Here is a 12,770-nt window from a genome sequence, read left to right on the forward strand (position 1 = left end):
CCGGAGCTAAAGGGGAAAGGTTGAGCAGGTTAGGACTTTATCCCTTGGAGTGCTGAAAGATGTTCTTATAGAGGTGTACAAAATCGTGAGAGGAATAGATCAGGTAAACGAGTTTTTTGCCCAGAGTAGGGGAATTATGAAAACAACTTTTCTAATGGGAATGAGCTATGTACTAGAAACATAGAAAATAGGTGCAGGAGTAGGCCATTCGGCCCTTCGAGCCTGCACCGCCATTCAATATGATCATGGCTGATCATCCAACTCAGTATCCCATCCCTGCCTTCTCTCCATACCCCCTGATCCCTTTAGCCACAAGAGCCACATCTAACGCCCTCTTAAATATAGCCAATGAACTGGCCTCAACTACCTTCTGTGGCAGAGAATTCCACAGATTCACCACTCTCTGTGTGAAAAATGTTTTTCTCATCTCAGTCCTAAAAGATTTCCCCCTTATCCTTCAACTGTGACCCCTAGTTCTGGACTTCCCCAACATCGGGAACAATCTTCCTGCATCTAGCCTGTCCAACCCCTTAAGAATTTTGTAAGTTTCTATAAGATCCCCCCTCAATCTTCTAAATTCTAGCCAGTACAAGCCGAGTCTATCCAGTCTTTCTTCATATGAAAGTCCTGACATCCCAGGAATCAGTCTGGTGAACCTTCTCTGTACTCCCTCTATGGCAAGAATGTATTTCCTCAGATTAGGAGACCAAAACTGTACGCAATACTCCAGGTGTGGTCTCACCAAGACTCTGTACAACTGCAGTAGAACCTCCCTGCTCCTATACGCAAATCCTTTTACTATAGCATTGTCAGGTTGCACTGGTCCCTGGAAGATTTTTGGAGTTTGCATTTACGCATATAAATAATCCTGGGAACTCAACCTTAAGGTCAGCAACAGCTTCTCAGGGGTGTCTTTAGTGAAGTTTCCTTTTGGAAGTTTCCAAAACTAGAAACTCTCTTTAAGTAAGGAGGTACAGAAGTCTGAAGTCCCGCACCACCAGGTTCAGGAACGGCTATTTACCAACAACCATCAGGTTCTTGAACCAACCCGCACAACCCTAACCCCACCTCGACAAGGGGACACTACAGCCCACATCTTGCACTACCATGGATTTGTTCCCTCAGTGTGTTTTAGTTCAGAGATACAGCGCAGAAATAGCCCCGACCAGCGATCCTCGCACATCAACACTATCCTACACACACTAGGGACAATCTACATTTATACCAAGCCAATTAACCTACAAACCTGGAGTGTGGGAGGAAACCGAAGATCTCGGAGGAAACCCAAGCACCCGTAGTCAGATTGGCCACTGACCCGAGTATCTACCGCTGTAAGGCAGTAGCTTTACTGCCACGCCACCGTACCGCCCCAATGTGTTCCCTTTTTTGCAGTTTCTTTTTCGCTCTCTTTCAGAATGTATGTGTAACTTATGTCTTTGTGTGTTGTCTGAGTCTGTGTGCCTGTGATGCTGCTGCAAGTAAGATTCTCATTGTACCTGCACCTCACCGAACTTGTGCATGGAACAATAAACCTGACTTGACACAAACTTTAGTACCGCTGCTGGTTCCAATTTCCGCGTAAATTATATTGCCGTTTCAGCGTGCTGTTCTGTCTGTATCTTTTGAAAGCTTCGAGCAACTTAATTAGACGAGAGAGAGAGGGGCCTGAGGGTTTCAGAATGATTAAATTGATTCAGTGTGTTTCAGTCGAAGCCATGGGTCAGTAATGGACAAATCTCTTATGTTCTCCAAGCTGGTTTCTATCACGTTTTTATAAACTTTCCTGAGGCACATAATCAAGATGTGGGGGGTGGGGTAGGGGTTTGCTGAGGGGATGTGCGAGGTTATTCTTACTTCTAATTGAAGCCTCATGGCCTGTTTCAGCAACGGCAGTGTAACGGGGGCGGCATGGTGGCGCAGCGGTAGAGTTGCTGCTTAACAGCGCCAGAGACCCGGGTTCGATCCTGACAACGGGTACTGCCTCCTCCTCTCCCCTCTCTCCCCCCCTCTCCCCCCGTCCCCCCCCTCTCCCCCTCTCCCCCTCCCCCCCCTCTCTCTCCTCTCCCTCTCCCCCTCTCTCTCCCTCTCCCTCTCTTTCCTTTTTTCCATGAAGATCTAATTGTACTAAAATTCATTCCAGTATTTCCAGGGAGTGGTAAATATGAGGAGACATTGGCATGTATTACTTTTCTTAGAAGAATGAGAGAAGATCTCACTGCAATATTCTTGCTGGGGTTTAGCAAGCTGCATGCAGGGACAATGTTCCCCATCGGCCGAGGAGTGTGGAACTAGGAGGGCAAGATCTCAGAATGAGGGGTCAGCCTTTGAGGATTGAGATGAGGAAACATTTCTTCAATCAGAGGGAAGCGATCCTTTGGAATTCTCCACCTCAAATGCCGTCTGGACACTCCTTCACTGAGTTCACTCAAAACCGGCATCCCTATAGATTTCTGGATAGAGTCATAGCGTGATACAGTGTGGAAACAGGCCCTTCAGCCCAACTTGCCCACACCGGCCAACATGTCCCAGCTGCACTAGTCCCACCTGCCTGCGTTTGGTCCATATCCCTTCAAACCTGTCCTATCCATGTACCTGTCTAACTGTTTCTTAAATGTTGGAATAGTCCCTGCCTCAGCGGCCTCCTCTGGCAGCTTGTTCCATACACCCACCGCCCTTTGTGTGGAACATTTACCCCTCAGATTCCTATTAAATCTTTTCCCCTTCACCATAAAACTATGTCCTCTGGTCATCGATTCACCTACTCTGGGCAACAGACTGTGCATCTACCCGATCTTAGTTTAGTTCAGAGATACAGCACGGAAACAGGCCCTTTAGGCCCACTGGGTCTGCGCCGACCAGCGATCCCCGCACATTAAAACTATCCTATACCCACTAGGTACAATATTCCTTTCATGATTTTATTGAAAGAATTGCTGAGAGATATTGAGAGAATTAAAGAATAGAGTCTGAAGAAGGGTCTCAACCTGAAACATCACCCATTCCTTCGCTCCAGAGATGCTGCCTTGTCAATTATAGGCTAGGTTGGGCAGACTGCCACTTTATTCCTTGGAGCATAGGAGGCTGAAGAGTGATCTTATAGAGGTGTGTAAAAATAATGAGGGGCATAGATAAGGTGAAGGGTCACAGTGTTTTTCCCAGGATAGGGGCGTCTAAAACGGCAGGGCAGAGGTTTAAGGTGAGAGGGAAAGATTTAATAGGAGCCTGAAAGGGCAATGTTTGCACACAGAGAATGGTGGGTACATGGAACACGTTGACAGAGGTAATCGTTGAAGCATGTAGAATAACAACAGATGAAAAAGATTTGGACAGATTCATGGATAGGAAAGGTTTAGAAAAGGTAAATTGTTGGAGGAATTCAACGGGTCAGGCAGCATCTGTGGAAGGAATAGTCCATGTTTCGGGTTTGGGTTCCTTCTTCCGACCATTCACTCCACAGATGCTGCCTGACCCGCTGAGGGCCTCGAGTGCAATCCAAGTTCCAGCATTTATTTTCAAAGTTGAGAGGGATATGAGCAACCGCAGGTAAATGGGCCAGCTATATGGCAGTTTGGTCGGCATGGATGAGTTGGGCCGAAGGGCTAGTGTGCTTGCTGTATAACTCTATATCGGGAGAAGGCAGGAGAATGGGGTTGAGAAGGAAAGATAGATCAGCCATGATTGAATGGCGGAGTAAACTTGGATGAGTCTGACCACTGGCCACTCCCTCTTTTCCCCTCTCCCATCGGGCAAAAGGTATAGATGTATGAACACGCACACCTCCAGATTCAGGGACAGTTTCTTCCCAGCTGTTGTCAGGCAACAGCACCATCCTATCAACAACCAGAGAGCAGTGCTGAACTACTAGCTACCTCACCGGGGACCCTCGGACAATCGTTGATCGGACTTTACTAGCTTTACCTTGCACTAAATGTTATTTCCCTTATGTAATCTGTAAGCTGTGGATGGCTCTATTGTAATTGTGTATTTTCTTACCGCTGGCTGATTAGCAGGCAACAAAAGCTATTCATGACAATACACATGACAATAAACTGAACTGAACTGAACATGATGGGCCGAATGGCCTAATTCCGCTCCTACACCTTAGGAACATCCTCGCTCTCTGACCTCCAGCCAACTCCGTTAGGCCGGTCTGCGTTTAGACTCTGTTGCTGTCTTGGCGACCCCTGTTCCATTGTTGCTAACATCGCTTGCATTCGCTGACTTTCCAGAACCTGCTCCGTGAACTACAAAGGCTGAAGTCCAAGGTGGAGGTGCTAGAAATTGAAAAGATAGAGTACAAGCAGGAACTGGATGCCACAAAGGTAGGGAGTAACGGTCGCCACCCCTCCTCCTGGAGTTTTGATGATGTGCATTTTTGTTCATTCACCAGCCGCTGGGCAAGGACAGCATTTATTGCCCATCCCCCCCCCATTGCCCTTGAATAAAGTATGGCTTCCCAAGCCATTTTAGAGGGTAGTTAAGGGCCAACATTATTTGGTGGGTTTGGGATCACATGGGGCTCTGCCCAAGACCGGCAGAAATTGCAAAGAGGGCGGCACGGTGGCGCAGCGGAAGAGTTGCTGCCTTGCAGCTCTTGCAGTGCCGGAGACCCGGGTTCGATCCTGACAACCGATGCTGTCTGCACGGAGTTTGTACAATCTCCCCGTGACCGCGTGGGTTTTCTTCTTTCCCCCCGCTATTATCGGACTCTTGGAACACTCCTCTCACAAGCCAAGAGTGTAGTGCCAGTCTCCCAAACTACCTTACATAGAAACATAGACTCACTGTGGTACTTTTTTTTAATATGCACATTTCTTGCAACTGTAAAGCTGTAACATTATATTCTGCACTCTGGTAATGTTTCTCCTTGGCACTAACTCTTGGAACTTCTGTATGGCATGGTGTGAACTGGATAGCACGACAAAACAAAACCATAGAATGCCAGATTACCTTCCTTGAATACGCAGTGGACCACAATGGATTTTATAACCAGGTTTCATGAGCTGTGGTACCAAATGCCCACAATTAGTCAGAGGGTGGTGATTCTGTGGAATTCTTTGCCACAGAAGGCTGTGGAGTCAAAGTCGGTGGATATTTTTAAGGCAGAGATAGATGGATTTTTGAGTGGTATAGGTGTCAGAGGATATGGGGAGAAGGCAGGAAAATTGGGTAGGAGGGAGAGATAGATCAGCCATGATTGAATGGCGGAGTAGACTTGATGGGCTGAATGGCCTAATTCTACTCCTATCACTTGTGACCTTATGATCATACACTAAAACCATTTACAGACCTTCTATGTCTTGGAGATATTTTTTTTAATGCAATGAAAATGCTTCTTCATCTACCTTCAACCAGTGGCTCCGTCTCTTCCAAATCACATCTGTTTTAGTTTTTTAGTTTTAGAGATACAGCGTGGAAACAGGCCCTTCGGCCCACCTACTCCGCGTCGACCAGCGATCACCCTGTTTACTAGTTCTATCCCACACACTAGGGACAATTTACAGAAGCCAACCAACCTGCACCTCTTGAGGATGTGGGAGGAAACCGGAGAGAAAACGCACGCGGTCACGGGGAGAATGTGTAAACACTGTGCAGACAGCACCCGTAGTCAGAATCGAACCCGTGTCTCAGCAACTCTGCTGCTGCACAACTGTGCTGTCCTCTGGGTGATTTTTTTTCTTGCATTACAACGGATCTTGCATGCCTGGAACGCACTGCCAGGGAGAGGCAAATAAGATAGTGGCATTTAAGAGGTTTTTAGATAGGCACATGGATTTGCTGGGGATGGAGAGATCTGGATCATATGTAGGCCGATGAAGTTGATTCATCTTGGCATCTTGATCGTCACAGACATTGTGGGTCGAAGGGCCTGTTCCTGTGCTGTACTTTACTGTGTTCTTACTCATAATATTTGGCATTCCTCAAAGTCAGCACAGTTGCAGTATTGTTTGGTCAGGTTTGCTGAGACTTTGGCCAGGCATCATCCTCCTGCCTGATGTGTTTCTTCCCCGTCGAACAGTGAGTTTCATTGTAATCCATCACCACCAGCTCCGTTTGTTCTTAAATGCAAGATGACTACTCAGACATTTTACACATTTTGACGTTGATCCAAAAGAAATCAGATCCAGAAGATCCCAAAAATGAGTGGGTTAACTTAAGTTTGACCCCAATGTGGACATTAGACCTTGTCTATGGAACTGATGCACGACCATGCTGAGAATTATAATCTGCACACTGTATCTTTCCTTTGCTCTATTGTACTTGAGTTACACCTACATATTGACCGATATTTATGGTATATTTGATAGCAAAACAAAGCTTTGCATTGTATCGTGGCCCTTGTGGCTAAAGGGATCAGGGGGTATGGAGGGAAAGCGGGTACAGGATACTGAGTTGGATGATCAGCCATGATCATATTGAATGGCGGTGCAGGCTCGAAGGGCCGAATGGCCTACTCCTGCACCTATTTTCAATGTTTCTATGTTTCTATGTGATACATGTGGCAGTAACAAATCTAAACCAAAATCCCTCGGCCTCCTTCACAAACTGCCTCCGGGTTCGATCCTGACCGCGGGTGCTGCCTGATAGGAGTTTGTCCGTTCTCCCCGTGACCACGTGGGTTTTGTCCGGGTGAAGAACCAATGTACGGGTGAACGTTGGCCGCACAGACTCGGTGGGCCGAAGGGCCTGTTTCAACGCTGTATCTCTAAACAAATCTCAACTTCCTGTCAAGGCAACATTCTTGTGAATCTTTTCTGCACCCTCTCTAGATTCATCATATCCTTCCTACAGTGTGCATATTTGATCCTACGCAGGCAACAGAACACTATGGAACGCCACTTGCACGACCATAGATCTGTTTTCTAATTCTGTTTTTAGCGCTAGTGTCTTGTCTGCCACACTATTTCTTTTCACTGTCTTGTAGAATTTTGTGCAGATTTTATGTATCATTTATATTTTGTGTGTTGTCTGGGTCTGTGTACCTGTGATGCTACTGCGAGCAAAATGTTCATTATATCAGTATCTCACCAAAATTGGGCATATGACAATAAACTTTAGGGTGGCATGTTGGCGCAGCGGTAGTGTTGCTGCCGTACAGCACCAGAGGCCCCAGTTTAATCCTGACGACTGATGCTGTCTGAATGGTGTTTGTAGGTTCTCCCTATGACCACGTGGGTTTTCTCTGTTTCCTCCCACATCCAAAAGATGTGCAGGTTTGCAGGTTACGGGTGTCAGAGGCTATGTGGAGAAGGCAGGAGAATGCAGTTGGGAGGGAGAGATAGATCAGCCATGATTGAATGGCGGAGTAGACTTGATGGGCTGAATGGCCTACTCTTATCTCTTATGATCTTAATTGGCTTCTGTAAATTGTCCTGGTGTGCAGGATAGAACTAGTGTATGAATGATTGCTGGTCGGCACGGACTCCATATGCCGAGGGGCCTGTTTCCACGCTGTATCTCGAATATGAACTGAACTTGACAAACAGGCTTATTAAAGTTATAGTTTTCCATTTTATACGAACAAGATGACAAATTTTGGATACTTGGACATTATTGATCTGGTTAATGTTTCGAAATTTCTTCTCCGATCCAGGATGAAATCCAAGATCTTCAGGAACAGCTCGGCGTAAAAGATATGGAGATTGTGCGGCTTCAGAGCCAACTATCTTCCAGAGCTTCTGTGCAGAGTGATGGCTCAGACCGAGGTAGGAATGGTCCTCGCAGCCTATCTGAGTCATTAGAATCTGTGCTACAGTAGCAGGAATAGCCTATTCTGCCCCGATAGCTGTGTATTTCCAGAGGGGCTGGGTGAAAATAGTAGTAATTCAACAAATTTTGTACAACTCAAATTACTCTGCAATGCTGGAAATACTCAGTACGTCAGGCAGCAGCTGTGGAGGGAGAGACTGGTTCTGGTGAAAGGGCCATAGAATTGAAATGCCAGCACTACCTTTCTCCCCCCACAGGGGGGCGCTTGATACACTGACTGGTTCCAGCAGTCTCTGCAGTAACTGAACACAAAATGATGGAGTAACTCATGGATGGACACAAAATGTTGGAGTAACTCAGCGGGACAGGCAGCATCTCTGCCGGACGTTTCGGGTCGAGACCTTTCTGCAGACTGAGAAGGGTCTCGACCCAAAACGTTGCCCATTCCTTCTATCAAGAGATGTGGCCTCTGTCCCGCTGAATTACCCCAGCATTTTTGTCTCTATCATCGGTTTAAACCAGCATCTGCAGTTCCTTCCCACAACACTTATTCATGGATGTTAAGGGAATTAATTGATTGAAAGATACAACATTGAAAAATGCCCTTCGGCCCACCGAATCCACAATGACTTCGTGTTCAAAAAGGAACTGCAGATGCTGGAAGATCGAAGGTACACAAAATTGCTGGAGAAACTCAGCGGGTGCAGCAGCATCTATGGAGCGAAGGAAATAGGAGACGTTTCGGGCCGAAACCCTTCTTCAGACTGATGGGGGGGGGGGGGGGAGAAGGAAGGAAAAGGGGAGGAGGAGGAGCCCAAGGGCGGGCGGATGGGAGGGTGGGAGGAGACAGCTAGAGGGTTGAGGAAGGGGAGGAGACAGCAAGGACTAGCAAAATTGGGAGAATTCAATGTTAATGCCATCCGGACGCAAGGTCCCCAGACGGAATATGAGGTGCTGTTCCTCCAATTTCCGCTGTTGCTCACTCTGGCAATGGAGGAGACCCAGGACAGAGAGGTCGGATTGGGAATGGGAGGGGGAGTTGAAGTGCTGAGCCACCGGGAGGTCAGGTTGGTTATTGCGGACTGAGCAGAGGTGTTCGGCGAAACGATCGCCCAACCTCCGCTTAGTCTCGCCGATGTAAATCAGCTGACAGAATCCACAATGACAATTGGACACCCGTTCAACCAATGAGCCAATTAACTGGACTTAGAACATAAAACATAGAAAAGTACATCACAGAAACAGGCCCTTCCTTCAGCCCATGATAACTGAGCCAAACTTGATGCCAAGTAAAACTAATCTCATCTGCCTGCACTTGGTCCATATCCCTCCATTCCCTGCATAACCATGGGCTTACTTAAAAGCTTTTTAAATCACACTGTCATATCTGCCTCCACCACCACCCCTGATAGAACCTGAATAATATTCAGCATAAAATCCATTAAGTAAACAACCTGACCAGGTTGTAGCAACATTTCTCAACCGGTAGAAATAATTTGTCTTTCGCAAACACATTTGTTACAGTAAGTTCCAGGGCAACAGGTCAATGTGAATCCTTGCAAAAAGCCAGATGTTCTTTTGGCACAAGTCGTCAATGACTCCATTGTGTAGCTCATTGTGTTTGGTGTGGGCTGCGGTTATGATTTCTGTCTCAGGAATGTAGACTACTTTGTATTCTGAGCTATGTCTTGCACTAGCAGCTTCAGGTAGCTTTTTGGCCCATCTCCTGCTGTCCCAGCTAATCCCCAGCCAGTGGTTGTTCAGAACATAAGGCAATAGAGCATAATTAGGCCATTCGGCCCATCGTGTCCGCTCTGTCGTTGACCATGGCTGACCTGTTATCCCCCTCTCAACCCCATTGTCCTGCCATCTCTCCGTAATCTTTGACGGCCATTTTTGGGCGGCATGGTGGATCAGCAGTAAAGTTGCTGCCTTACAGCATACAGCACCCGGGTTCGATCCTGACTAATGGGTGCTGTCTGTACAGAGTTTGTACCCTCTCCCTGTGACCGCGTGGGTTTTGTCAGGGTGTTCCGGTTTCCTCTCCAAAAACATATACGTTTGTGGATTAATTGGCTTTGGTAAAATTGCAAATTGTCCCTAGTGTGTTGGATAGTGCTTGTGTACGTGTAGTGATGGCTTGTCAGCGTGGGTCGAAGGGCCAGTTTCTGCGCTGTATCTCTGAAAGAAAAACTAAAAGTCTCTCATCCCAGCGTCAGCCATATAAAAAGGTGAGGAGGAGGCTGCTGGAAGCCAAAGTCAGCCTTTCCTCCCACCCTCATTCCCTGCGATGCCTTCAGTCACTTCCATACTAAAGAAGGCTCCTGACCCAAAAAGACATCTACGCACGTCTGTTTCTGTAGCTTTTTGTGGCATATTCTTCTTAAATCCTACCCCTCCCACCTCAAGCCTACGCCCACTAGTTTTAGAATCCTCAACCCTGGGAAAAGCACCGTAAGCATGCACTTTATCCATGCTCCTCATCATCTTGTACAACTCAACAAGGTCATCCCTCAGACACCTACACTACAAAGAAAAAAAGGTTCGTGCCCACCCAACCTCTCCCGATGACGTGAACTAACGGAGAGGATTTACTTCTGAAGAAATATTGAAGCTTGGCATCTGATGGCATCCTGGATCATCTAAACACTGAATATGTTCACTCGGCAGAGCCGGTCCCCTCGCAACCTCTGCCGTTCCAGGGCAAGAATTGACATTTGTCCAACCTCCCCTAATAGCTTATGTCCACTAAGGACAGTAGCATAGACATAGAAAATAGGTGCAGGAGGAGGCCATTCGGCCCTTCGAGCCAGCACCGCCATTCATTGTGATCATGGCTGATCATCCCCTATCAATAACCCGTGCCTGCCTTCTCCCCATATCCCTTGACTCCACTAGCCCCTGGAGCTCTATCTAACTCTCGCTTAAATCCGTCCAGTGACTTGGTCTCCACTGCCCTCTGTGGCAGGGAATTCCATAAATTCACAACTCTCTGGGTGAAAGAGTTTTTTTCTCACCTCAGTCTTAAATGACCTCCCCTTTATTCTAAGACTGTGGCACCTGGTTCTGGACTCACCCAACATTGGGAACATTTTTCCTGCATCTAGCTTGTCCAGTCTTTTTATAATTTTATATGTTTCTATAAGATCCCCCCCTCATTCTTCTAAGCTCCAGTGAATACAAGCCTAGTCTTTTCAATCTTTCCACATATGACAGTCCAGCCATCCCAGGGATCAATCTCGTGAACCTACGCCACACTGCCTCAATCACAAGGATGTCCTTCCTCAAATTAGGAGACCAAAACTGTACACAATACTCTAGATGTGGTCTCGCCAGAGCCCTATAGAACTGCAGAAGAATCTCTTTACTCCTATACTGAAATCCTCTTGTTATGAAGGCCAACATTCCATTAGCTTTCTTCACTGCCTGCTGTACCTGCACGCCATCTTTCAGTGACCGGTGTACAAGGACACCCAGGTCTCGCTGTACCTCCCCCTTACCTAACCTAACCCCATTGAGATAATAATCTGCCCCCCTGTTTTTGCAGCCAAAGTGGATAACCTCACATTTATCTATATTATACTGCATCCGTAGCAGTCTGGTAAACTTCTTCTGCACACTCTCCAAATCCTCCACATCCCACCAAGCCTGCCCTGCCTTTCAGCTTACCATGGTGGACTATCCTAGACCTCTTCACTTTTGTGCCGGCTTCCCATCTCCCTCATCCCCTGATCAATCAAAAATCTATCCCCTTCATCCTTAAATATCCCCAGTGATCTAACTCCCAGGACCAGTTAGCTTCTTCCCGTTGGCAATGAACAGGTCACAAAATGGCAGATTCTATGGTTGATGGAACTCAAAGACCAAAATGAAGCAATTTATTTTGTGGTGGCGTGGAATGATTCTGAAGAGAGGATGGGGAGATGAGGATTGCAGGGAGCGGTCTTTCGGGGGAAGATTTTTGGCCAGAGTGCTGAAGTTCCAAGTACCCTCCCAAAAGTGCACATACCTCCCCGCCACACTGCCAACCCTCCTGATCACCCAATGTAATATGTCCCAGTTATGGTGTCGATGACTAATCTTTGCCTTGTGCCATCTCCTCCTGCCCGCACTCTTCCCCGGGGACATCACAGAGGACGTGTACAGGAAAAAGCTCAAAGACAAATGTAAGCACTTATCTTCTCTTTGCTGGGTGTGGTGGTGGGAGTTGGGGTGAGAGGGATGGGAGAAGTAATATAGTGGGTGGGACAGGGCAAGTTATATAGAGGGTAGGGTCAGGAGTTTGGGATGTGAAGGTTGGTACAAAGAGGTAAGGGAAATAGATGCAAGCAAGAGATAAGATTCAGGAGAGGAGTGGTATTTAGTTTAGAGATACAGCTTAGAAACAGGCCCTTCAGCCCACTGAGTCCACACCGACCTTCGATCACGTGTACACTAGTTCTAAGTCCTACACTCTTGGGGCAAGTGACCTACAACGGCAAGCCTTTGGAATGTGGGTGGAAACCGGAGCACCCGGAGAAAACCCACGCGGTCACAGGGAGAATGTACAAACACCGCACAGACAACACCCATAGTCAGGGTGGATCCCGGGTCTCTGGCACGATGAGGCAGCAGCTCTACCGCTGCGCCACCGTGCTGCCTCTAATTATTTGGGGCGCAGGAGGAAGACGGAGCGCCCAGGGGAAACCAAGGGTCACAGGGAGTCCATGCAGACAGCGCCAGAGGTCAGGATCGAACCCAGGTCACTGGAACTGTGAGACAGCTGCACTATTGAATGCACAACTGCGCTGCCCAGTACAAAGTGCATTGGTCTTGCTCTCAGCATTAAACAGTAGCTTGTAAGAAAAAGACAGAGAGATCAAGATGTTTTTAAACTAATTATCCCTGATGCAGCGAGTAGGAAAATTGGAGCAATTTTGCAATGCAAATTTATTGGGCGTACCTAAATTGTGAGACTTGCTTAGTTCGTGCCATCAACATTTTCGGAGGTGATCCTTCTCCATTTCCTGCACCCTCACTAGGGACTCACTCGGTGTGATAGAGTCAGACGGCATGGAAAC

The 12,770-nt window shown here is 47.3% G+C and overlaps 1 protein-coding gene across 6 annotated transcripts in view; it reads left to right on the forward strand.

Moving 5' to 3' along the window:
• The window catches only part of ppfibp2 (PPFIA binding protein 2), a 105,664-nt gene that overhangs the window by 65,820 nt on the left and 27,074 nt on the right, over positions 1 to 12,770 (forward strand). For 4 of the 6 annotated variants that reach the window (XM_033038811.1, XM_033038812.1, XM_033038814.1 and 1 more), the window contains 3 exons: positions 4,230 to 4,322; positions 7,595 to 7,706; positions 11,844 to 11,876. In XM_033038811.1, the coding sequence (XP_032894702.1) occupies positions 4,230 to 4,322; positions 7,595 to 7,706; positions 11,844 to 11,876 (238 nt within the window). The remainder of the gene's footprint in view (positions 1 to 4,229; positions 4,323 to 7,594; positions 7,707 to 11,843; positions 11,877 to 12,770) is intronic. The other 2 variants (XM_033038813.1, XM_033038815.1) reach the window with 2 other exon arrangements.

This window comes from Amblyraja radiata, chromosome 20 (genome assembly GCF_010909765.2).
Source record: "Amblyraja radiata isolate CabotCenter1 chromosome 20, sAmbRad1.1.pri, whole genome shotgun sequence".
In the NCBI taxonomy this organism is placed as follows: domain Eukaryota; kingdom Metazoa; phylum Chordata; class Chondrichthyes; order Rajiformes; family Rajidae; genus Amblyraja; species Amblyraja radiata.